This window comes from Pempheris klunzingeri, chromosome 14, assembly GCF_042242105.1.
Source record: "Pempheris klunzingeri isolate RE-2024b chromosome 14, fPemKlu1.hap1, whole genome shotgun sequence".
Taxonomy (NCBI): Eukaryota; Metazoa; Chordata; class Actinopteri; order Acropomatiformes; family Pempheridae; genus Pempheris; species Pempheris klunzingeri.
In genome coordinates, this window is record NC_092025.1 from 22763492 (window position 1) to 22791314 (window position 27823).

Below are 27823 nucleotides of genomic sequence, written 5' to 3' on the forward strand. Positions count from 1 at the left end.
ACTTTTTGTATAATTATACAAAATATATTATAATTATCTTTATAGTGATATTGCACCCATGTTTCAGCATAATCTCTTTTATTATTTAGCTGTATTTTTTCCAACTTCTAGAGCAATTTAACAATCCACGGGTATATCTGTATATATGTAAGATGTTTATATTAATATTTATAGTGTATTTATCTCATTTATGTCTTTTATCTTATGTGTACATATATACACTACTCACAAAAAGTTAGGGATATTCGACTTTCAGGTGAAATATATGGAAAATGTAAAAAGTGAATGCTACAGTGATATTATATCATGAAAGTAGGGCATTTAAGTAGAAGCATGCAATGGTGATTTCTTCATTTTAAACAATTTATTGAAAGAAAGTCTACCAACAGTGGTAGGTATACCACAACAAAACATGTTCAGTGTCTCAATAAATATGGACGTGGCCAAAGGACGTCCACTCCTCTCCTTTCTGTGACTCTTCCAGTCTCTGTATCACTGTTCCAACCTCCTGATGACACTCTGTGACCCTCTAAGCTCAGTGAACACCTCCGTCTGAGGACTTCCTGTTTGAAGCCTCCAGTGTTGAGGTGCTGCTGATCAACTGTTAGGTGTCGTCTTGGTCTCATGATGTCAGAATGTGAACAGCACGATGAGGAGGACTGTTTAAATACCAATTCTAACTGAAGCAGGAAATGTATTGGTGGATTCATGGATCAAACCTGTTGTGAATGTTGCTGTTAAGCTTCTTGTTAGAGAACAGCAGCTGGTGCAGAAAGTACTGAAACACTGAAGAGTTGGACATGTGCATTCAAAGGTTTAGAGAAGGTCACATTAAGTTCACCTGGAAAGGTTAGAATGCATTTTAGGTTCATCCTGAAATTTCACCTGAAAGCAGAATATCCCTAACTTTTAGTGAGTAGTGTATATTTGTACTCTCTTTTCACATTTGTCTAGTGAATTTCTTCTTCTTCTTCCAGTATATTAAGTTGCTTATAATTAATGCAGGACTTTTACCTGTAACAGAGTATTTTTACAGTACTACTTCTTGCACCGCTGTAAACAAAGCTGAGTAATGCCTCGCCTTCAAAATAAAAGCACGGCTTGCGTGAGCTCTCACCGGAAGTGCTGCCGCTATTCCGGCGCCGGGTCAAGGACTCTTATTTTGACAGCCGGCCCTGACACTTCCGTAATGCTTCCTTGGCTGCAGCTCGACAGTCGGTGCTGCTGCTGCTGCTGCTGCTGCTGCTGCTGCTGAGGAGGCTCGGCAGTGTGTGTGTGAGTGTGTGTGCGTGCGGATGGTGGACCGATCCCGGTGAAAAACACCGACCGACCCCCCCCCACCCCTCCACCACCTCCACCACCACCGCCACCCTACCACCGCCACCACCACCGGCCTCGTGAACATGCCTCACCGCCGCGTGTAGACGGGAGAAACTCGCGGAGGGGGACGCAGAGAGAGAGAGAGGGAGAGAGAGAGAGAGAGAGGGAGAGAGAGAGAGAGCCAGGTCTGCAGGCAGGTTTTATAAGAGGCACAAACATTAGAGGCAGGATGTTGCAAGTTTTAGCTTGTGGCGCCGTAGTTTTCCCCGGTCTGTTCTTCGCCTTCAGGAGGATCCTGCCGTGCGTGTTCAGACACTGGAGCGATGCCGACGTGGTGCTGGTCAGCGAGAGGTAAACCTGCTAAATTCACCACTTCACTCTCTGGATAACTCCATGCACTGAGCTCACACTCATCCTCCGAGCATGCATGGAGGCTTACAGCTAGTCATGCAGCTAGCATCATGTGCTGTTATTCTAAATATATATTTATATATATATATATTTATCACGAAAAGTCTCATTTGCTATTCTGTGTGGTGTGATATTCTGCTGTCTCCTTCTTGTTCTGTCAGTAGTGATGATTTGCAAATATCCCAGCAGAGCAGTGGGTCCCTGTGGGAGGATAGAAATGCAAGAATGATCCCATAGAGGACTGAAAAATACCAAAGCATGAGTGCACAATGAGGCATGGTGGACATGCAAATAAACCCTTTATATCTATCAGTGTGTGTGTAGGAAATAGGTCTTTCATAGGCGTATAATCATGCACCCAGAGGTCCTGCCTACATGCATGTTTTCATGACGGTTCATTGAAGAAGTCTGAGACATCATTAAAAAAAGCCTGCAAGACCAGAGGCCTCATGAGGGATTGACATTTTTCACACATGTGAACAAACCTCAGTGTTATGAGAAATCTGCAGCCTAATCAGTCATGGGGATTGAGTTGCAAACTAGTAATAATTAATATAGTTTGTGTGTGTGTGTGTGTGTGGGTCAGTGTGACTTGCTCACATGTGCACGGCTCAGTTCAATGCTCATTTGTACGCTGTCACTCCTGCTAATCCTCCTCTGAGCTCCGGTCAGGGCCGACTGCTGAGTTAGCTATGTGCTGGAAAACACTGAACTCCACTCCTGAAAAAACGCTTCTACTAATTTACCAATGCTCATCAGGAGTCCACGCTTCAGAGGAGGTGATGGAGGTGGAGGAGGTGGAGGAGGTGATGGTGGTGGGGATGTCACACTGCTGGATCACCACTAACCCGGGCCTCTGAGTTCGACTGTGCTCTGTCACACAGGTCCTGAAGCGTGGGTCGTGCTGGTGCCTCTGATTGTGCCGGACCAGTTTCCTCTTCCAGTTAAATACATGTGGTGAAGCGTGACACACGGTAGTTAGCAGCAACCTGAGGCTCACGTGGGACATATGATGTTCTAGGGGAGAACGGGCCTGCTTGGCTCAGTGGGGAGTTCGTTTATCGCAGCCGGACTAGAGGGCGCTGTTTTCTTCACAGACACAATATTCAGGCACGGAGAAATTCTGTATTTCTTTGTGGGTCATGCTGCTGTATTTGTAATAAGTTTAGGGGAATGAGGAGGATTATAGCTTTAGTTTCAGTATGGATGGGCCATGATTCTTTCCAATGTTATCATAAAAGACTGAATAGTTTATGAGACTATCACCTTATTTTGTTTTTACCAGCGCCTGGTAGGCCGCCCGTCCCGAGCAGCAGGTTGATATCTCAGTTTTCATTTAATTTTCCTGCAATCAGACGATATCGAGAAGCAGCCTCGAGTACAAGCCGGGTTAGCTTAGCCCTGTAGCTTAGCCCTGTAGCTTAGCCCTGTAGCTTAGCCCTGTAGCTTAGCTCTGTAATTTAGCCCTGTAGCTTAGCCATGTAGCTTAACCCTGTAGCGTAGCCCTGTAGCTTAGCTCTGTAGCGTAGTTCTGTAGCTTAGCCCTGTAATTTAGCCCTGTAGTTTAGCCCTGTAGCTTAGCCCTGTAGCTTAGCCCTGTAGCTTAGCTCTGTAGCTTAGCCATGTAGCTTAGCTCTGTAGTGTAGCCATGTAGCTTAGCTCTGTAGCTTAGCTCTGTAGCTTAGCCATGTAGCTTAGCTCTGTAGTGTAGCCCTGTAGCTTAGCTCTGTAGCTTAGCCATGTAGCTTAGCTCTGTAGCTTAGCCATGTAGCTTAGCCATGTAGCTTAGCTCTGACACTGTAAATTTCCCCGTCGTGGGAAAAATAAAGGAATATCTTACCTTATCTTATCTTGCGTGCGCAGGAGGGAGGTGGGGGTGGCTCACAGTGACTATCGAATAGTATTTTTGCTTGAAATGCACGTCCCGCTGGCTAAAGACGTGCTAGCTTAAAACCGCTGTCAGAAGGTCGGGTGGGGCTGTTCGTCTCACCTGCGATGTCCATAAGATGCTACATTCAATATAAAATACAGTGAGTATTATAGAGACTCTCTCTGGCCTCCTTCCTTTTTGTCTCTGTACATTTATGAAGCAGATAAGATAAAAACCCTGAGATTAGCGTTTAGTTTTGTACATTGTTTTTGCCTTTAAACTTTGCTTTCACGGGTTAATGAGTATGAGGAGTAATCTGTTGTATGCAAAACCTTATTTTGACTTTGTCATTCAGTTTTTTTTCAAAAGCTGCTGCAGTTTCTATTCAGAGTTTATCATCAGCTAAGCTAGGTTGTGCTGATATCCGGTGTCATGTTGAGCCGCGTTGGTGTTTTAACGGAGTGAAATGGAGATTATACAGTTTGCAAATAACATTCTGCGTTCATTCAGACAGCAAACTGTTGAATAAGACGTGAGAATAATCCTCAGTCAGCACAGAAACAGATAATCCACACACAAACAGTGGTTTAGAGGCAGCGAAGAAAGTCTGTAACTGCTGTTACTGTGAACTGAGACTCTAAAGTCAAGCAACTTCGCTACGACTCATATATATAAATGTAGGTGTGAGGGCGACACTTGATTGAAGTCCAGGGTGTTTGAGTTTATCATGTGTGTCGTGTGTTATGTTATTTGCATTACGGCCTTTTTTTTGTGCAACAGAAATCCAAAGATTTTCACTTTACTATCTGGCAAATTAGCGAAAAGCAGCAACATCTCAGCACCGAGAAGCTTGAACGAGGTGAAAACAACTAAATATCGTTGCTTACTTGACAGACCTCCATATCAACTCAGTCTGCCCCTTGGGGAAAACTTCCCTAAACATGTCCAGTGTGTTTGGAAAAGAGAGAAGTGAGTAATAAGCGTCAGCAAAGACGACCAAACTGACAAAAAAGACCAGCGACGTAATCAGACCTTTGCACCCAAAAATGAGAAGATGTGCGAAATCAGTGATCTGCACCTTGCACCGGATGAAACCTTTAACCAACTTAAAAGGAAAACGGTTGACTTCATGAAGGATTACAGAGCTCAACGTCGCCAGGCACACACTCTCAGCTTAAGAGTCTCATGGCCACGGTTACCGTGCGCCTTTTTAAAGTTTAATACCGCAGCATTGTTCTTATTGTGAGGACTTATTGTGAGGCCTCTGCTGCACAGTTAGCTCGTACGGTTGGTCACCAGCAAATAATAAATATGAAATAAATTTACTTCAAGAACGCAGTAAGTTAGATGTCCAGGATAATGACTCTGATTACCATTAATGGAACCTTGTATAACCATAAATATTACCACTGGGTTAAACAGTTCATTTCTCAGAAGTAATTATAGGGAAATGTAATTACATAATAAAGTGGTGCTGTGAGGTTGATGAGGGAATTACCTTTCTAGAAATATGTAGATTCTTCTTGATATTGATGGATCTTTACCTCGTGATGACCACCGACTAGTTTACCCACCTTTAACTGGCACTGCTGACTGGTTAATCAATCGATAGGTGATTAATTGTTTAGTCCATGAAATGACGGGTAGTTGTGAAAGAAAATCGGATCAGAGGCCAAACTGCTTGAGTTATCAGTTTCAGAAAGTTGTCACACTGGAAGCAGTTTGTATTTAAACAAGTAATCGTGTTATTGATTAACAGTTTGTTTACCAAACTGGTTAAGGAATAATCCAGTCGGTGCTGTAGCTGCACCCGTTTGTGCGACGGAGAGGTAGTGATGGGGAGAGAGTCGCCACGAAATGCTCTCAACCCTGTTTGCTCTCTTTTTTCTTCTTCTTCTTCTTTTTTTTTTTTTGGCCTCTGCTGTCACTTTTTCTTTCGCTCTGCTGCAGCGCCAGTGAAACTACAGATTACGTAGCCCATTTACTGGAGGAGCAAGAAAACACCTCTCCTGACTGTCAGACACTGTGTGTGTGACAGAACATGAAAGAGCAAGTGGTGCGTGCATAACGGCACAGTCAGGAGGAAGACTTGGTTGTAGTGAAAGGGAAGCCGAGGTTGCTCGCTGGCCTGACACGGCAGGACAGAAAAGACAACATTGCCGAACAAGGCAGCGAGGCATTCTTCCCTTTTTCCCCTCCGCACGCTCCTCACCCCGTCAACCTCAACCTTTCATCAGCAGAGAGCGAGAGAGAGGGAGGGGGTTATTGGCGGACACACAATGAATGAGCTGTGTAAAATCTGGGTCTTGTGATGGAGTATGCGGCCATACAGCCCTAGAAGGCAGCGAGGCGTGGGGGTAAAGTGTGTGTGTGTGGGGTAGAGTTTGTAGGGGAAGGAGAGAGAGAGAGAGAGAGAGAGAGAGAGGCCAGTTTGTCTTTTCCAGCTCAGGCCTGTCGTTTTGTAGTTGCCAATCACGTGACCTTCGTTGCCTAGCCGATGCCGGTGTCATGGCCGCATTCCCATGGAGATTGGTGAGAGGTGGCAGCAGGTTCAAGAAGGAAACCACACAAATACACTCTTTGTTTCTCGATCCTGCCATTTGCAGCACGCTATAACTCGTTAACAGAGAAAGAAAGCGGTCTTTATTGGCCGCGGTGGTAAAACTAGTCATTACTTACACCACGACTGAGCTTTTCCTGCGTCGGGGGACTTCACAGATCCTCTTGGTTCTTACTAACTGAAACCCGACCCAGGACCTGAGTCTGGCTGGGCCCAAATGATACCCAATCTAATCTAATCTGATCTGGGTAGGGTCCAGTTATGTTGGCGAGGGTTGCGGGCTTTGTGACAATATGTCCAAAACCTGAGTGGATCCATGGGGATTTGCCATCGGCTCCGATCACATGGTGCGTTATTTCATCACAGGAGAGACATTTGTTGTTTTGAGGCAGACTGTTTGTGTGAGCGAGCGGCGAAATGCAGGAAGAGTTAAAGGTATTTTGGGTCTTTTGGACTTCAGATGCTTTTTTTTAAAAATAATTTCGGGACCGACAAACTACATGCTGTCAGTTTAGCTATTTTCAGAACCCATGTGTGCTCTGTTGAGGATAAGCTGCCCAATCTGAATTAGATTTGCATACTTCTTGTGTAGAGAAGATAATTTTGACAATTCATTTGTTGTTTTTTTGGAGATACCATGTCAGGGACCAGTCAGTCAAAGGCAGAATCTGGCTTTTCAGTGGTCACGTTAGGAATCATCCACCTAAATATCAGTATTTAAAATTAATTATCGTATTTTTGACTGAATCTAGACTTTCAAAACCCCACAATTCCTCCCATAATCCCTTTCTCCTTTCTGAAAAGTGTATCATCAGGAGCACAGTCCCATTGGGTAGTTTATCTGCATTATTTATGTATGTCACATGTGTTCAGTACTTTCCCAGTATAGTATTAATCCCCAACGAGGCTTAAAAAAAAAATCATGCTTAAACTCAAAATAAGTTTTCTTTTGAGCCCACACAAGCCTCTCATCTATAATGAGGGAGGGCTGAGTAATTGTCGCTCTAGATGCAGTTTCACAAGGTAACCTGTGTTTGCCTGCGCTGGTTGCTGTAGGCGGTGATGAGTAGGTGGTGATGTAGACCAGACCCACAAGGTGCTGAGCAAAGCTGAACCATTTAAACGCGGCGGCGTGTTTTAAAGGGGTGACTGTCTCTTCTGGCTGCACCGAGTGTTGGGGAATGAATTACATGTTTTCTGATTTCAAAGCAGCTTACTGTCACTGCTGCCAAGTTGGAGAAGAGCCAGGGAGGGAGCCTGTCAGAGCAGAAGCGGCCATTCATAGTTTGAACAAATTGGTGATATAATCCAACGTCCTGTTTTAAAATGGCCAAAGAATTAACTCTGTGGAACCAAAATCAGTAATAAACTGAACACTCAGAGCGTCTCAACACCTTTTCTTCTCCATTTATTGTCTTTTAACATGCAAGTTACTGTTTAGTAGATCTCACAAGTTCATGACTTGTGTGTGTGTGTGTGTGTGTGTGTGTGTGTGTGTGTGTGTGTGTGTGTGTGTGTGTGTGTGTGTGTGTGTGTGTGTGTGTGTGTGTACACTCTTAAGATGTTATGCACGCCTGTCTAACACAGTGACACTTCAAATAGAGATGTACCAAGTTCTCCTGTGTCACAGGTCTGTTTATAGACGAGGAAAGTCGAGGCCAAGCACTGCTAATCCCATGATGGTGCACTGAACTTGCAGGTCTGGCAGCTGTCGTAGTTCACCTGAAGGGAACCCCTACAGGATTTACCTTGATCGTACAGCTATCGATCACACGGATAGGCCGACGAACTAAAATATGTCATATCTTGGGTGAAACCAATGTGGTATACTCACCTAATAATCTGCCTTTGATTTCATATCAGATATCAGTTGGTCCTCTTGGTTTTTTAACACCCAGAGATCAGAGATAAAACATGAAATTGGATTTCCAGCAAAGTGTCGCAGTCATAATTTATAAATCAAGGCTTTTTCCAGGTGAGGAACACCCAACATTCACTCCCATGGCAAGACGGACGGCTACGTTTTCTGAGCTTAACCGTATTTGTGTTAAGAAGAGAAAAACTAGATCCCTTTTAAAGTGAAATGATGGGAACGAGTGGAGTTGATGTTATAGAACGAACTCAGCTGCAGCGTCGAAGCCCTTACAAAAGATATAAATACCCGTATAATAAAAGCAGAGAGGATAACTTAAAAAGATATTTCACAAGCAATAAAAGCAGACTAAGAGGCTACAGTCTGCAGCTATAATAGCTGCTCTGTGGGGCTATTTTTAGGCAGGGCGCTGCTCTGAGCTATGTGCTAATGTCAGCATGCTAGCATGCTCACAAAGATGATGCTATCATGTGATGTTTAGCGGGCATAATGTTTACTGTGTTCAGCATCTTAGTTTACGGTGTGAACATACATAGTTAGCATAGAGCAGGCACATTGTTTACCATCTTAGTTCAGCCCGAAGCTGTGTGAATGTGAATGTATGTTTGTGTCACGCATGTTGGGATCTTCCTGACGGCAGACTAGCGACCCCGTTAGTGTATGCTTGAGTAAATGTAGTGTTAAAGGGTAAAACGTGTGAATAAAGTGCAGTCAAATTACCATGTGCCATAGTTAGCATTTGCTAATTAGTGTTTAACACAGGGATGGGAATGTCATTTGTTCAGGAAAGTTAAGGGATCATCAGAGGTACAGTGTTTCAGTTCATCCGTCCCTTAGTTTTCAAGAAGTTTCATTCAATGGCACATATGTCCACCTCCAGGGGATGACTAGAGTCTCTGAGAGTCGTCAATGTCTGTACAAATAATCAGAATGAATGTTCGCGAAGACCTTTGTCTCTCACTGTTTTAACGTTTCTGTCTCCTTCTCAGACTGGTGTCCTCCATCCACGCCATCATGGCAACCACGGCAGGAGTCATCGTTGTGTCATCGTGCCGGGGGAACGTCATCAGCGAGAGGTCAGACTTCACCTCATTGATCCTATTTATTTTTCTTACCTGCACCAATCACGGCCACGTCACATGGTCTAGTTTATGAAAGAATAGTTATGTTTAGAGGTTGGTCGAGTGAGCTAGAGAGTGAATGGAGAGAGGGAGTGAAATAAAACCTTTATTTACACAGTTCAGTGTCACTGTGATAACATTTGAATAAAAAAATGTTGACACGTGCATTTGCAGGTGTTTTTAGCAGTCTGATCTCTACAGTGTGGACTAGTGTGGACACGAGCTTCCTGGGTTTAGGCTGCCCTAAATATCCCAGAAGAAGAAAACAATTGTACTGCGCTGCTTTATCCGTTTTAGAGGTTTCTAGTTTCATCATATTTAGCTTTACCCCATCAGACTGGGTTGATGTTGATTGAGAAGGTGCAGCACAGTGGTTGTACTTCTCATTTGTAGCAAAGTCTGGGTGAAAAAGCGCGAAACTTTCCTTTTATTTCTACAAAAATAAATGTTTTCCTCTATATTTTATTCAAGGGTAGTCCTCTCTAGCTTCACTCAGCTAGCTGCTGTAGTCCGAGCCCTGCCTCCACATCAGGAAGCTAGTGTTAGCGTAGCGTTAGCCTCCCCGAGCAGTTCAGGAACGTGTGTGTGAGGCTAAGCTAATGCTAGCCTATTAATCCTCCAGAGTCAGTAGCCCGGCCCGGCCCGGCCAGGCCCAGTTTGAGGCTGCTAATCTCCGCCGCCCCCTCCCCTCCGCCCACAGGGCTTAATTCCTCCACAACGCTGCTCAGTTCTGCTGTCCTGTTACGTGCGTGAGGCCTGGAGCTTATCAGACACATGCTCCAGAGTCAGACCCATGAATACTCTAATACGCCATCACAATCTGTCACTTCATTTAGCCTTCATTGCCTCAGTTGCACTAACTTTTGCAACGTTTTGCAGTAGGACCTCCGATCTTGTGAAAACCAGGAGTGGTGATTCACACAAGAAACCCTGATTCTTCCCTGCTGCAACTTCACAAACGTCAAACATTTTGATATAATGGCTAAATAATTATAATAACGAATAATCAGCCACAGCACTGTCACCCAGAGACTAATGTTAGAGGAGCGGAGAGGCGATCAGCTGACTGACACACACTGCAGCATCAAACCAACTCTGAGGGGGAGGAAATACCTCGGCGCTCCGTCTGTTTCACCTCAGACACCCTGCGCCCGCTCAGCGTCTGGAGCTAACGGTGCAGCCCTGAAGCTGTAAATAACAGTAAATAACACGGAGCTGCTCATCTTGTTATTCACATACAGGCCGCAGACTGGAAGATGCATCATCATTCAGTTTGGATCGTTTATCTTTATTGGCAGTTGTGTTTCATATTGTTTCAGTGGACGTTTTTTTTTTAATTCATTCATTGAAAAACAGGGTCTGAATCGAGAATTGTTTTAAATTGAGAATTTGTTCTGACTCGAGTGGAAACGGTGACGGCTAGCATTAGCTTAGCCTCAGACACACTTTCCTGAACTGCACGGGGAGGCTAATGCTACGCTAACACTAGCTTGCTGCCAGGAGGCTGATGTGGAGGCAGGACTACCCTTGAATAGATTCATTTTTGCAGAATTAAAGGAAAGTTTCACACTTTTTTTCACCCAGTCTTTGCTATAAATGAGATAATGTGCTGCATCCTGACACTTTGGCTTACAACGTGGTCGTATGGAGCACACTGCTGATTTTGGTGTCTTATTGCTAAACTGAAAATTCTGGTTTATTACAACTTGGGCCTTTTTGCCTTTATTCCTCTCAGGTAAAATATTGGTAATATCTGGGATCTGTTGGATGGAACAAGACCACAACAGACCTCCTGTTTTAATTGAACCTAATGTACTTTCTGTACTGATGTGATGGACAGTACATCACTAATATTCATTTGTTTTACTTTTCTCCCCTTTAATTCATTTTTCTCATGTGACTTAGCACTTAGCAGCTCATTTTACTGTTTAAACACACACTGTTTCAAAAATACCTCAAACATACAGCACCTATGTCTTTATTGCCATTTTTTTTTCTTACCTGCTGACATGTATTATACATTGACACCAATATATCTATATACTAATAATTGTCTTTTCATTTTATCCCCAGTTAAAGTAGTTTTAATAATATGGCCTAAACCTGTCTGACAGCCTGACTGCTTGCATTTTTTGCTCCACCGGCTTTGTTTTATCGATGTTGTCGTGTTTCCAGATATTAGCGATTAACTTTGGTGAATATAACGTCGTTTTAACCAAAGGAAATGACGCCTAAAGCCTCAAAATAAACTGTAACAAAGAGGAATTATTCTTTAGATAGTGTGGCGTCTTCACAGTAATGTTTTTCAGTACTACTGGAATAAAAAAAGTACCCTTGTACAAGGCTACTGTAGGGGCTACAATGAAGGGGTAGTTTTGATGTTGTTACTGTTTATATGTTTCTATGCGTGTGCCCTTAATGCACTAAATCGACTCATGCAGCCTTCGCTCATCCTGAGCTGTTTGTTGTGCCTTACTGCTCTTAATCTCCATGCGCTGACCTTAAGAGCCGAAGAGCCCAGTCAGAGGTCAGAGGTCAGTAGCTCGGCTCTGCCCTGCAGCTTTACTCCATTCTGTCCACATAATTAACCATCACTGTAATCGGTGCTCATTAGAGCGCTGCAGCCATCCAAGTTGTTTATTAGACTGTACTTACATAAGCCTGCCTTAAAGCCTCGGCGTGCTCGCGCTAGAGAGGCAAGGCATTTAGGTTAAGTGAGTGTCTGTGTGTGTGTGTGTGCTTCGTATGAAACTAAAGGTCATTCAGTTTACCATCTACTACTTAATCATTAATGAACCCTAACTCATCCTTGACTGTCAGATGGCCCCTTTTGAAGTTTGAATGTTTAGTGGTTTAAGTATGTATTCATGAGTCATGTTGCTAACATCTAGTGTTTCTATACTGATGTTCATTCACAGGAGTTTCAAATAAACAAGTAAAATAAATGAGATGCTCAGGCTGCAGCCCTTAAGGACAAGCCGTAGACAATGACTGGATGGATGGATGGATTCTTGCAGGCAGAACCGTCAATATGAGATGCAAGCTGCCATTTTGAGTTCAAAACAGGATATGATGAGTTCATGAACCGCCTGATCGCGACTGTTTGAGCTGACCGCTACCGTTTTACATAATCGTTAGGTTCCATAATCAAGGGAGTTCTTGTCCAGTGTTTGAAGAGCTGTGTAAAAATGTTTGGGTGTCGTGAGAGCACCTTTAAGGAATAGTTCCCTGTGCAGTGTGAGCGTGTTGAGTGTGTGGTTGAGAGAGAGGAGAGAGAGGGGAGGACGACCCCCCAGGACAGTTTCTGTGTCTAGCTTCTCAGCTGCTGGGTAAAAAGAGGGATGTAACCCTCCGGCTTCGGCCCTCGATGGAAAACAAAGTCTCCGCCGAGCCTCCCGACCACAGTGTGGAAGCGGCAGCAGGAATAGTTAACTGTGGCTTTGTGTTTGTCCTTCATATTAACTTCTGAAAATAAAATCAGATAAAAAAGGCGCTGAAGAGAGCGAGACTTTGGACAGTGGAGGATAAAAAGTGTGCAATCCTGAGACAGGGGGCAAAGGTAGTAGAGTTAAACATCAACTTAGGGTACATTTGAATTAGAGTATATTATGATATAAGCACAAACGTGATCTTTAGCTTGGCTGCTGTGCCTGAACACTGATAACCGTCTCCCATAATGCAGTGGAAGACTTTAATGATAATGATAATAGATAAATTCAATAATACTTTTAAATATTTAATATTTTTAAACATATTTTCCTGTCTTGTTGTGTCTCGTACAGGCTTTAGGTATGAGGTGTAATGTCTCTATGCACATTTGATTTAACCTGCTGATACAATAGATATTCACGTCAAACCTGTAAGAGTCATTTTCTCTTCTGTCGGCCGAATTGATGCATTTAATCATCACCTCAGACCCCCCTATTCTTAGCAGGTTTTCTTGATCCACGCAGTGCTCGCTCTCCCGTCTTTTACCCCTAAGCTGTCTGCATCCCAGAATATGATCATTACTGGTAAAAGCTTTTTTTTTTTTTTACATATATGGAATTTTCCAATAAGAATAATCCAATAAGTCTCTCATCTGCTCCCTTTGAACTAATATTTCCGGCCAGATGTGGCCTATGCCCCAAAAGACTGAGGCGTAGTCCACTTATGAAGGGAGATTACTTTCATAATAGATGATCCACTGTTTTGCAAACTTTATTTTTCCACCTTCCCAACTCAGTTCACTGAGTCTGTGTGTGTGTGAGTGTGTGTGTGTGTTATCACTGATATTACATTTTCTTTGTGACGTTTTAAGTAGTAATACAGAACTGTTGCTTAACTCACTGCTGGAAAAGTAACGCTCCGACTGTCATTATTGTCCTCGAACGCATTTCCACACAGCAGACTTCACAACGTCTCCACAGGAACAACCACAGTGTTTTCGTCAGAATCCATCGCTGCGTTTCCACAGTTCTCACACAGTCTTGTTGTTGTTGTTCCTTCTGCCGTCCTGCGCTTCTCTTCTTGTGCTCAGTTGTAGCAGCTCCCGCTTGATGCAAACACATGAAAATATAGCAGGATTATTGATTGATATGTCGATCTGAATGTGATTAATCGAGTGTTGATTACAGATAATGTTTACATGTGTTTTTTATTTTGTTTGTTGCTCCTCAGGCACTGGCTGGCCACCTACTTTGTCATCTGGTACGGCGTTCCCTACATGACGTACGACATCTTCGCCATGTACCTCAGTCACTTCTATCGCTTCCGCGTCAAAGGGCACGAGGACTACAAGCAGCACTCACTGAGGACCGTGAACTCCTTCGTCCGCAGAGAGTTCCTGCTCGTGTTGCACCACATCGCCCTGCTCACCATCCTGCTGCCTGTCACGCTGGTGAGGACGGGAGGGCGGGAGGGAGGGAGGGAGGGAGGGGTGAGAAAAATGAGGGAGATATTGAGGCACCATTGATATGTTCTTGTCGTCTTTAGTTGAGGCCAATGATTGAGATCAAAGCTGAATGAAAGTGGTGGTGATGCATCACTAGTGTCGCTGCACCGGCTGTTTACCACAGCTGTCATGGATCTATGAGGCTGTCCGAAGCGTGTCAGTGACACCTGTGTACTACGTTTATACATGCTAGTGAAGTGGCTTGTCAGATCAGAGCGGGACGGCTTCACACTGGGCGCTGCGCTCTTTGGGTCCTCAGTGATTCACCCGTCTAGTGTGAAATCAATCAGATGATCGGCTGTCAAGAAAATCAAAGGACAGACACAAAGAGATTCCTTCCATTTTAGTTAGATGAGAATAATATAAGAATATTATTTTGCTGTGTAAAGCTACTATTAAATTCATTATCCTTATTCTGTGATTTAGATGAGATTCTACCTTTTTACAGAACTTAAGAGCTGAAATAAAAACTCCATTAATCGATTAGTTGACATTAAAAGCTGATCTGTATTGTTGAAGCCATTTTTCAAGAAAATTCACTTCCTCCAGCTTCACAAATGTGACCTTTCTTTCCATCTTTTGTTTTCTTTGATAGTAAACTGAATATCTTTGGGCCTTTTGGACTGTTTTTTGTAAATTTTAGAACTTGGTGTGATTGTAGTGCTTTACAAATACAGTCCATTTATCATATTATATCATTCAGTTTGTCTAAAACAAAATGGATTAATTGAGAAAATCAACTAAACTTACCAACTAAACCTACCTCCCAAATTTTTCAAAGCATACCGTAGTGTTTTTTATGGTTTTTAATGGGTTTTTTTCAGAAGCATGTAACTAGCCACTCTCCTTTCCAAGTGGTATCCCAGGTTAGCAGGCCAGGTGCAGTGGAAACCCGGCCCTTTGTTTGCAGTGGCAGTCAGTGACAATATGAGATCACATTACCCTACATTATTCAGCTCCAGCTGCAGTCATCTTCTCTTTTCTCTAAACTCCCCACCCCTCCCTCTGTTGCTCCTCTTGTTCCCTCACTCATCAGCTTTCTGACTCTCTGGCTTGCCCTGCTAATGCATGAGCTGGAAGAGTTGTCCATCAAGCAACCGGGCGTTAGCCAAGTTCGCATCAGTGCAATTTCAGCAGGGAGAGCACGAATTTGAATTTTCAGAAAATCAGCAAACGAAAATACAAATTTTGTCGTGTTTCCACCCGCAGGTGTTGCAAATGTAAATATTAGGAGTTGGTTTACAGAGATGAGCAGTTGATGGCGCTAATGCTCCCATCAGGTGGCATTACAGTGTTGTAGAAGAAGAGGGTGCAGCTAGCTGAGTACTCGTACTCGTGTATTCGTGTCCCGGTAATAAGACAAAGTAATAAACGAGCATTTAACAGTGATGAATAAGCATGTGTGCAAGATGCAGTTGGTCGGGTTATAAAGTGAAAAGCATGATGGAAATATGGCATTTAAGGAAAACTTTGGTATTTTTAAGTTGTAATTCTACCTCACAGAACACAACTGGTTAGTTTGCTTGTGTTATAATAGCACAACAAGCTAAACGATTTAAGCAGCGGTGGACCAGCAGGTCCCTTGTAAAATTGCTGGTTTTGCCAATGGAGTTTGGTGGGTTTAAAGAGCAATGTAACGGTTGTGTCTAGTTAAACAAAGATCACAGTCTCCTCATGGCTCCACACAGAGTCACATGCTTCGTTTATATCATGATTTATTTCGCTGAATCTGTTTCCATTTCACTTTTTCAGCACAAATTAAAAACGCCCATTAAGAACAGATGGATGGAAACTGAGTCTGTGACATGCAGGAGGAAAAGACTGAACCATTGGGCGTAGATAATGTTGATTAATTGATTGCCGTCACGACTAGGTTTTTTTTCTCAGCAGATGTTTTGACAAAATTAAGGAGGTAAAGCTCAACTGTTATTGATAACATTAAGTGATGGCTGCATTCCATTTAGATTTGCCAGTTTAAGGGTCCAAGCATTGTGTTTTGTCTTTTCTGACTTACTTGGATACCCAAAATGGAACAGAGCCATCGTTAATAGTATTACTTCTATCTGTACTAAGTCAAAGTATCTGTGAAAATAACCTTATTGTATCAGCATAAAGGGCAGATGATGATAATACAGTAAATTGGCAGCTGAGCCTGATGTTGAGTTACCAGATGAGCTACTAACTCAGAAATAAGGATGGAATCCATCAGACTGATTTCAGCCTGATAACGAACTTAGCTAGTGTGCTTATTTAGTGGTTTTCTGAGATGACGAGGAGAGAAAGAGTCACAAGGTTTGGGCCTGATCAAACAAATATGGCTGCGGCTAAAATGTGGTTTGGATGCGTCACGTTTTTTGGGCTCAACTTTAGAGGGAGAATGAGAAACCAGTGCATCTAAACCAGTTTAGAGGGGCCGGGCATTAGCTCAGGATGTCTTCTGGTGTCTACGTCCAGGAGGATTACCCACAATACCCCAGAAAGAGCTGGAAGAGAGCTGGACTTCCTGTCTGAACACAACCTGCTCGTTATGTCTTAGCCTTAGGCTTTTAGTGATGGTGCAAGGTGTTGCGTTCATGTCAACCTCTTTAGCTAGTGGCTAACCATGAGGCTCATGTTGTAAGTGCCTCTTATTTGCACACAGGCTAATGTATGTAGTGGAAAATTCAAATGAGACACAGGCAACCACAGATGCACTTTATTGTGAAAGCATGCATCAGAATAGTGCGCTGTGGCACACAGCTCAGGCCAGTTACATGTTCGACGTATCTCCTATTAAAATTACAGGATAAACTCTGAAAACTAGCTTGTTTAAGACGCCTCATAGCAGTGTGTAGAAATGGTGAAATGTATTTGAGAGGTAAAACATGCGTACAGTTGGAATTACGCCTCGTTCGGCATCTCGAACGTACGTAGACAAAGGTAACACACGCCCATGGCAGGTGGGGGTGGGATGAGGTAGCCAGGTAGTTCATTAGGCGTGGTGTTAAGTTCCCCTCTGTGGTCTCAGCCATTCTTTCATGGGCAGATGGCAAGGCCACGTCTGGAGCCACTCATGCTTTATTCATCATCCGCACACAGCAAGCTAGGCTACCAGACAGTGCTTGTCTTTTGTCTGGAGTCTCTTTATCCATCTGGACTGACTCACCTATTCTAGGATGGCCTCGCTAACTGCTCAGCACTGTGCCGCTGGTCAATATTTGAAAGCTTCATTCATTACTTATGTACAGGACATCACTCCCTCCTACCGCCCCGGCCATCCTGCAATCTTGAAGCCGCGGCAGAATGAGACATCTGCCTTTGCACAAAAACTGTAGAGATTATCCCGCTAGTATCGGCGAAAGGAGGTCTTAAATTTAATCCACCTAAATCAAATTTAGCATTGAAACGTGTACGAGTACAGTTCATGCTTGTACTTTCATCGTTGCTAAAGAGAAACCAAACCAAACTCTGCTTTACTTTTGAAGGTATTTATTGGAAAATGAAGTAAAATGTACATATTTACTAGTTTCTTCTTGCATTGGAGTCAAGATTGGTGTGATCTAGGCTGCTTTCACAGATACTCTGTGATGGTGACGAAGGGTTCGGCAAAGGTCAAAGGGCAAACTAAGGAATGCAGACTTGTGTTTGGAGGCTACAGAGGCCATTTTCAGGTGATCCTCCTCAACTCGTACAGTTGGAAGTGTCACACGACCACATCCGGTTTATTCGGTACTTGTGTATCAGTGGTTTAGGGGCTGTAGCTGCTCCCATAAACCTGCAAAACATTATTGGCTTTTCTTAGAAGCCTGGAAATATTAAGTTAAATACACAGGTCTTAAATGAATATTTGTACTAATAACATGGCACCTTATTGACTAACTGTCCATCACGTGTTGATGTAAATCGGGTGACTTGAAGGTTTCCCCTGCCTACTGCTGGTGTTTGCACTTTATTGGCAGTTTGAGGGGAAATTTCCTGTTGATAAGTATGTGTGTTAGGTGGTGTCATTTTTGAAAGAGGAGCAGGTTCAGTCTGGTTTTCATAGATTAAAGATAATCACAGCGACAGCCTCATTTTTGGGTTAAAGCTTTGTTTCAGTGACATCTGTCAGGTGCACCAAGCCTCTAAAGTGCTGCTGTTGGTTGGTCTGATAGAGGATCTCCAAACCTCGTCCAAGCTTTCTGCCATAACGGATCCACACAGACGCCCTCGCTCAGCAGATATCAGACAAAACACTGTATAAGATATTCTGTAAAAGTATTTGTTTACTATCTAATCTAATCAAACACACCTTCACGTGGACCAATAACTATAGGAAGCATGTTGCAAGCTTAGGAGCGTTTAAGTGGAGAGCTTTAGCGTCAAGTGATGGATGAAGATCAGTGAAATATTGGATGTATAGAACAGAATATTTTATTTACATAAAGTAGTTTAACCTTTTTGATTGAATACAAAGATTAACATCTATATAATATATATCGTCTAACAGCACTTTCAGTCCAGATGTATCCAGATCAGTCGTGTGTCTACAAACCTGATGTTGTCCCTTATCTTTCCAAGCCTCCTCTAGCACATTTCCAGTGAGACTGTTCCAGAAATTGTCCTTGAGTGTCAGTTGTGGGTTTTTTATTTTCCATGCGTATGTTTGTTTGCTCACTCTGTGTGTGCTCTGTTTGTCTGTTCCTCAGTTCTTCAGAAGGGAACAGGGGGATTTCTTCATCGGCTGCTTGTTTCTAACAGAGCTCAGCACGCCCTTCGTCTCTCTGGGGAAGATACTTATTCAGGTGAGACGGCGCACACGCATGTGTGTTCACCAAACACAAACCGGGAAGTCATGCATCTGTCATAAACTGTATGCTGTCCCCTTTTATTTAAAGATATGTCGAAGCCCAAGAGTTTAACAGTATGAGATTGGAGTGACAGTAGAAATATCATAAGGTCACTGTCATGTCAGGCAGGTCAGCTAATATGGAGCCCATGTGATTAAAAAAGATAATAATAATAATAAAAGCTTGAATTTATAAGACCCAATGATGCTTTACAGACAAGACAAAACAAAAAAACAACAGATTAGCTGCCACAGGCTTGAAAGAGTCCGAGGATGGAAGAAGATCTCATAAGTCATGATGAGAAACTTTCTGAACTCATTATTTCAAAATGGCAAGTTGTTATTTTGAGACAATAAATTGTTATTTAGAGCTACTCAGTCATGTTTTTGAGATGCTAAGCCATTATTTCCAGAATGTTTCTCAGTATAATGACTTGTGGGCTCTGTTTTCCCATTATATTGGTGGAAATGGTCTTCCATGAACTACCATGCAGCCAAGTTGGGAACAGCTGTTTGCTAAGCAAGCAGCTGTTGTCCAATCATGGCATACTGGCTCGACATGCTGAGACAGTATCCACGGGCCTGTAATAAGGCTGATTCTTGAAGAGCATCATAAAGAGTTTTGGAACCGAAAACACAAAAGCAAGAGTGTGAGGAATTTAACATGGCGTTCTAACGTAGTCTGCAAACACTTGATGTTTACCTAACTAGCTTACTGCCTACAGAAGTAAACCAGCATCACTTCTAAGGCCAATAATCAATAACTAGATTGGTTTGTGAAGGTACAGAGTACACCACTGTGCAGTATGTCCCCACTCAACTATATCTGAGTTTAGGGTGATGTTTGATTTACAGGGTTTTCGGTTTAAGAGCTAATTAACCCAACAAACAACCATCACAGCTAAAAATGAGAAGCACGATGAGAAGTGGTTGTTTTGTCTGAAATCAAGGAGTCTGAAATTAAAGAGTTAAAACTGCCACTGTCGTACAAGAGCAGGAAGCTAAACATGTGCTACACATTGTATACATGTTATTGTGATGGAAGCTGCACTTGAAAACCAAATACTGATAATGTGCCAGCACACAATCAACATCTCAAATAGGACACGTATGCAAAGATCCTCAATAGTTATATGAGTGCCAAGCAAAACAGCAGCTTCCTTTTTAATTTATCTGCCATTTCCCGACTATTTTAGGTCCATTTTAGGACTTTAGCTCTTCAGCTTCTACATCACTGACTTGTCAATCATCTGTGCTGGTGTTCAGACACAAATATACGCTGATGACACTTTCTTATGTGTTCATTCTAAATCCAAACAAGAAGAAGTGCTTCGCTCTCGCCTTCAGCATCCTCGTGTTAGCGGGAGCTGGCGTTGGAGAGGAAAGAACGATGGCGGACAGTCAGCCTGCTGAGGGGCTGGAGGAGGTCACATGATCAACATGATCCCCTTATGACATCATAAAGGGAGCCAAATCTAAACAGCGTGTTTTCACACACATTTATTGAAAAATAGCAGCAGCTATTCATAGTGAGGCGGTCTCAAGGTACACCATGTTAAAAAGTACATTTTGTATAATATAGAACCATTGAATTTAAAAATCAATACATACCAGTACATTTCATGGAAAAATCAAACATAATTTATTGGTAATTAAACACAGGTGCATATATGATGATATGTTACTGCGCCATCTCTCATCTCCAGGCCTGTTCGACAGCAGTACAACCACTCTACAAATTAATAAACAGGCTCTGCTACTGTAATATTATCGAAAAATCCAACTTATTTAGCTTTGAAAATGTTTTATTTATGTCCAACATTTACTTATTTCATAAGATACTGAGTGGTTTAGCTCCACTGACCCTTTTAAAACTAGATCATCAACAAAGAAACTGTGCTCGATAAGTTTAGTTTCCCTACTTCTGTGTATTTGTTTTAACCGATTAGTTTAAATGTGTCATTTTCATCTTCTATATTATAATACATGCTGTTGTGTGCAGTGCATTTGTCATTTTTATGTAGTTTTATTATTATGTAATGTACATTCAGGGACAACAGATGGAAATAAGGTGCACTATATTTATTGTCTCTGTTTTAAACTAGAATAAACCCACTCAGCCTAATCTGAAAAGGTCCATTAGGGTTTGACACGACACTTTGTTGGTATAAAATAAAGCTTCATGAGCATATTTTTTGACAAAAAGGTTGTCATAGAGACCGTTCTCTGTCACCTGCCACCACCCGTGCATTTAAAACCACCAGTGAACATGATAGACGTGGATAAGTGGCAAACATACATGCATTTCTGGTATGAAGTGAAGCCATCTAGCTTCTCTGCTGCAGCTGTCGGCCGGGGAAACAGAAAGTCATTCATCCTGTTTTTCTGCACTTCCTACTCAGGTGATGTGCAGTGCCTTACATCATCAAAAACCACAGTGTCTCCATTTCATTTGGGATGTAGCTTGTCACTGTTCCATCAATAATTAAGCTGCAAGGCTCACCAAAAAAAAAAAAACATTAGTCAGTCAGTCAGTAGCATTCGGCTAAAAAAGCTACGGTGGCGTTCGCCATCCCTGCCTCTCCGCCCGCCCGCCCGCCCGCCGCAGTTCAAGCCTTCATTCAAGCACGTATGTGCCGTACAGTCAGAGGCTGCGTGTTGTAGGAAAGCTGTAATCTAAGAATAGAAGTGCCTCGCTGTGTAGCCGGTGAAATCAGTGGACCGTGGGCTCTCGGGCCTCTGCTGACATCTGGTGTCAGCAGAGAAAAAGAGCAAAAGGAAGTCCTTTGGGCCACATCAGCACTAACAGAGACTCCACCACACGTCTTTACTGCTCTGCACAGCAGCGTTCACTCATATTGATCTCTACTGTGTTGACCAGGGCTTTCCACAGTCCCTCACACTGGAGATAAGAAGATTCACATGTGATTACTGATGTTTGGCGTGACTTTGTGATCAATGGTGAAGAGATACCAACAGCAGTTGGAAGTCCAGGCACTTAGAATCCAAATCTCTGACAGGGTGGGGTCTCTGCTGTGTTATCTATAGAGCTACAATGATTAGTCGATCAATCAATTAGTTTAATTAACCACCAGCTATTTTGATAATCAATCAGCCATTTTGAATGTTCTCTGATTCCAGTATTTTCTGGTTTCTAGACTTTATAGACCAAAAAACTAATAAGTATGAACTAATGAAACTTTTACCATGTTAGCATGTTGATGTTAGTGAATACGGAGCGATATGGAGCTGTGGGGGACTGAATACATCAGAGCTTGACCTCCCTCTTTTACAAATGTAGTTTCTGCTGACTAAAACACTCACCTCTGACCTGACCTCTGATCAAAGTGCTCTGCTTGCTACTGCGACCCACAAGCTAACTGTCAAAAGTGTTTTTTTTTAATGAGGTTTTTACAAATATTTGCCAGGAACCCAGAGATAACTGAGCGTTTCACAGGGAAACAGATCTGGAATTTGGAAAAAATATATTTTTTACTTCACTTCCTCTTTCTACCCCTCCCTCTTTTCTCTGTCTCCCCCACCAGCTCAGCCTCCAGGAATGCTTTCTACACAAGATCAATGGCGCCATGGTACTGCTCACCTTCTTCATGTGCCGCATCGCCCTCTTCCCCTACATGTACTGGGTGTACGGCCGCCACTACGGCATCCCGCTCTACAGCGTGCCCTTCCACCTGCCGCTGTCCGCCAACCTGGGCAACTCGTGCATCCTGGCGCCGCAGGTCTACTGGTTCGTCCTGCTTTGCCGAAAGGGCTACCGCTTGTACCGGCGCAGCTGCGGGCCAGACTCGACCGCTGCGCCCGTAGTCACTGACAATTCCAAGGATGATTGATGTCCAGTTCACGATTGCTCGCTCAAACCGCACACTCAGCTACTAATGCAACTTCTTCTGCAAAGGCACTAGTTTGACTAAACACATCTGGAACCCCACCATCGTACTGTAGTACACCAGGACTGCCTGCTCTTGTCCCACAACTCCTGGGCATTTTCCGCTCACTTTAACTCCTCTGTTACGAATCTGCTGCCTAAGTGGACCTCTCCACCAATCTAATTCTGCTACTGAAGTTTGATGATTTGGGTTTTTTTGGGATTTGGCTCTTGCCTGGATCTTGTTGAAATGCTACACTGCGACTGTTAACATTTACAACGCTGAAGAAAGAGTAAAAGGTGGAGTAAAAGCACCAGAAACTGAAGAGGAGCCTCCGTGCAGAGACATCATCTTATCTCTAACTCCTACTGTGTTTACAGCCTCTGCTGATTTGGAAGGTCTGTTACAGTGTGTGTGAGAAGAAGCTGTTACAGCAGGTTGTATTTATTTTTATTATTTTGCTGTAATGTATCGGATAGTTACGTTTCCTCTCCCACCCGTTCACTAATCACACTGACTGGGAATAGTTTTGGGTGCGATGCAACTCCAGGCAGTATTAGTAGGAATGATTATAAGGAATACACGTCACCTCATCTACATGTGGGAGCTAAAAGCAGCTACATTTGTCAGGAGGCCGTTAATGTGATAGTTTCTGACTTCTCACCGCTGTTCATTTTGTTTGTAGTTTCTTCACCGTTCCTTCAGCTTTGCACATCAGTTTGCGGCAACAACCCCACATTCTTCACCCCCTTCGACGTGGTGTTCGCTCTGCATGCGCAGTGGAGGAATTAACGCTGCACTCATGTATTTGGGGAAACTACTACAAAGTTTGACATTTTCAGGAATGCAGTCTGGTAATATCCTCCAACATCGGAGTTGGAGAACAGTGGCACCAACAAGGGATTAGCTCCTGTGGTAACCGCTCCTCATTTTCACAGAATTAAGTCATGAAACACGCGGCATAAAACAACTCCGTGCTGGATTTTATTTTTTTCTTCTTACTTTAGGTTGATAGTGCAAAGTTCACTTCAAGAAAAGTACAAACCCGACTGCTCTCAATGACTAAATGATGATGTAAAGCCATGGTAGGACAATATGTGGGCCTCTCTTACAAAATATCATGTATTTGGACTAACTAACTGACACCCAGTGCGACGATCCGCAAAAATTCAGATTCTGAATTTCTGCGGCGTCCGTTTCATTTACGCATGTGCAGGTTTTTACCCACTTTCACAGAGAAGAGGGTTAAGTTATATTTCTTGCTACTGAGAGATTCATTTTGTGAATCCACACTCTCTGGTTAGATGACACTGGAGCGTTTGCAGCTTCCGCACAGTCGCTGCGATGCAAACAGCCACAGCTGATGTAGGGCAGCTTGGGGACGACACAGTCCCCGAGGGTCACCGTGGTCGGAGCGTCGAGGCTGTTATGGGTATTTGGATATTTTTAGGGTTTATGGGTTCTTGTAAAAAGTCCCTCAGATCTGCTCATCAGACCCCCAGAGGGGGGCGATGGGGACACGGTAAATCCTAATGTGGAACGAACTCAGGGCCAAGGTCAGAGCAATAAGGTGAGCAGTGACTCGCCAGGGGGGGGGAGGGGGTTGAAATTTCCAAGCAACCATCCACAAAACATCATGAGTGATTATTCCTGAAACTGATCTGTAACTTTACTCAAGAGACGACGTCCAGTAACTGTTTGTTTTCTCGGACTCTCCAGAGATTTATATGCGCTTGTGTGTATCATCCGATGCATCGAGCGCTTCACACACGTCTGTATATACTTCATGTTTTTAGATCATGTTTTAGTTTGTCACACACACACACACACACACACACACACACACACAAACAAAAACAAAAAAATAGTTTTACAACTTAAGCTTATATCTAGACTTCGCAGTTAGACTCCAGAGGACCATTTTTTTTTTTTTTTCCATCATGAAAAGCACTTACTTTTGTTTGTTGGATTCACAGTTGCATAAAGATATTTATCTTAAAGGCATTTATGAGAGAAAGTCTAATGTCACAGGCGTCAGTTTGTGAATATTATTTCTTCATATCAAAGAGTAAATAGATTATTTTTAAAAGAATGCTGCAGGGTTGGTTTCATACACAGTCTAGACCCTGAGCTTAATTTAACTCCTTTGATAATATTCTTGGTCATTCAAGCTTTATAGTGAACTAACTGATTAAGTGTGTGTTAATGGCCTTTTGGGATGTCCTGCAAATTCAATCTATGCAAAAGAGGCTGCTGCAGTGCATGTACTGTATACAACACTAATGTCAAGTCATATCCAGTTGATCCTCAGTGTGATTTCTTTGGGACCATACATTTATTTCTTCTACACGATTTCTAATCACTACAAACATGTTGCATTTCAGCTGAAACCTCATTGTTGAATTTACCTCACCGGTGTTTTGATTAATCCACGATCATGTAATTCTGCAAAAAAAAAAAAACATGTATGTTGATCATGATTAACAATTTTTGTAGCATTCACCAAAAAGTTTACAGCTTAGCTGAGTCGGGCCTTCGAGCGTGACGGGGCTGTCACTTCTTCAGAAGAAATCAGAGAGTTGACAGTCATTCAGCAAACTGCTTCACCTTTATCCACAATCTTTGAGTCTTTAGTTTACACATTACTTTCCCAGATGGGTTTTTGCGTCATGATTGCTAATTTCCTCCATTTTGCTTTAAAGTGATCCTATGTAACTTGTGCCACTGTGGATCAAGTGACCGCAACCTAAAACCTGTAGTGTAGCAGGGGCAAAGAAAGCTGACTCCTGTCTATCTGAAGTGTGGTGACATTAGCCAACAGAAGCTCATACCAGACCAGCCGAGGTGTGCTGGAGTGTTTTTATTGCTTTTCATTCGTTAGAGGAAGCTTAATATTATGTTTTCATGAGTTGCATAGTGTCACTTTAACTCCAGTTCTTCCCCATGAAGTGGTGTTTCAGATGATGAACGAGTGACAGCCCCGTGACTTGACGGCTCTTTTAATACTCAGATGAAGTTTCTCCCAGAAAGAAGTCAAACGTTTCATCTTTCAGCCGTGGAGACAGCTTTGTAGTACTGCTGCTGCGCCCTGTGTGTCTGCGCCCCACACATCCATAACCACGCCGGGTTAGAAGGGCGGTGCGGGGAAAAGGTGATGAGTCTTGTCGTTGGTAGACGGACGGGCTGTTTGCTGACGAGCAGCGTGAGGATGAGGCGGTAAGAAGAGCTCTGCTGCTGAATGACGGGCTTGTTTGTCTGGCTTGGCCGGAGCCCAGGAGAGTGCAAGCCTTTGGCCGGGCCACTCTTACTGGAAACATCCCAGGCTCTTTGTTGTGCTCTCAGCTGAACTCTCCCACAGTGTTCTTTTATCTTTTTATTGTTGTTGTTGTTTTTGGACCGTCCTGTTCACCCTCTGCCTCTTACATCCACTCGTCTCCAGCCACCAAGGAAATGTTCTATATTTAATCTAGCATTAGTTTATACAGTCATGAGATGTTTTGTTCATCCGTCTGCCGTCACTGTCGTCAAAAACCAGCGCTTTTCATTTGAGTCAACCATTTTTATTTTTGTATTTTAGACTAAAAAGCTGCAGATCATTCCTTTTTTTTTTTTTTTTTTTAATTGTGTCACCTACTTCTTACCGCCTCCCTCCCTCCCTCCCTCCCTCCCTCCCTCCCTCCCTCCCCATCATCTCTGCCCCCGTCTTTGGTTTGAACTCGTCTCTCAGCCTCCTGGCGGATGTGCTGTGCAGTGACGCCCTCCCTCCTCTCTGCTGCCATCTGTCGTCAGGATTATCTGCTTGTCCACTCAGCAGTTTACAGGCAGCACCGGTCAGGATTAACGGGGGGCCAGGCGGCATTTCACTATTTCTATGTAGTCAGCTGCCTTCAGATACATATGTCTCTGTCATCGGTCAGCGTGACCTCACCCTCCGCCTCATTCACCGGTAGAACTGACACACTCGTTGTTTTAGTGCTCTGGGATAGGTTTTGTTTTTAAAGACTGATGCTGATTAGATTACTGGTTTGGTAGAAAAGCCTTTAAAACATTTGCATTAGTGTTTGAGGTGTAGTATCTCCTCCCAAACACTGAAGTCAAGCCTGCTGTGATGCTTTGTGTTTTGCAGAAAACGCTCCATCCTAGATGCTTTATTATTATTATTATTATTTTTTTTTTTCTTCTTCCAGAAAGTCACTTTAAACTCCCCTTCGCTCCCAGGACTCTGATTTTGACACGACCACTTCACAGAAACTGTTGGATTTGACAGACAGGTGGTGAAAATGTCTGTCAGATCTCTCAGAGAGTCGTGGGAGCCGTTAGATGGAGCGACAGAGGACGTGATAAATGAGATCCATTGCTGTGGACCATTGAGATTTCTGTCATCGGTCTCTTGGCTTATATTTGAAGTCATGGAATAAATATAAAAAATATAACATTCCTCAAGTTTTCAGTAACTTTTTTTCCAAGATTTAATCATCAAAAGTTTTTTTTTTCTCTTGATTCTTTTCTTTTCATTGTGTCCCTCTGGTAATTTAGAAAGGAGAATTATATATTTGTTAAGGCTTTGTGACTGTGATTCAAATGTAATTTCTGTACTTGGAAAATAACACCCATATCAACCGATGACACTGACTTACAGATTTTTTTTTTCATAAATAAATATCCGCTCACAGTCTGCTGCACTGACCTGACGACAGTGTGTAGTTCTCCCTGGGACGACGAGCCACCTTATCTCCACCGCCACCGCCGCCGCTCGCTGTCACGTCGCACATTAACAGCATCTGATCCAAACCTCCAGTAGGAGTTAATAAAGGTTGGATGGAGGCACGCAGAGGACACGCACATATCTCAGCAGGTATCCATAGATAGACTCTCACTCTAGGAAGTCTTAAGTTCATCCTCTTTGCTCAGGGTTTGATGAAGTTGTGTGTTTAGAGGTTTATTGTCAGATGATGAAACTGTGAGTGATTCTGAAGATGATCTAGATTGGTGTGATGATGCTTTTTTTTTTTTTCCTTTATAGATGTTTCTTCTATTTATT

The 27823-nt window shown here is 43.0% G+C and overlaps 1 protein-coding gene across 1 annotated transcript; it reads left to right on the top strand.

Annotated features, from left to right (window-relative positions):
* Window positions 1-1472: 1472 nt before the first annotated feature.
* On the top strand, window positions 1473-23313 carry tlcd3a (TLC domain containing 3A). Its single transcript, XM_070843841.1, has 5 exons — window positions 1473-1671; window positions 9024-9110; window positions 13815-14034; window positions 18756-18851; window positions 22441-23313. The coding sequence occupies exons 1-5, from the start codon at window positions 1550-1552 to the stop codon at window positions 22744-22746; spliced, it is 831 nt and encodes a 276-aa protein (XP_070699942.1). The 5' UTR covers window positions 1473-1549; the 3' UTR covers window positions 22747-23313.
* The last annotated feature ends 4510 nt before the right edge of the window (window positions 23314-27823 follow it).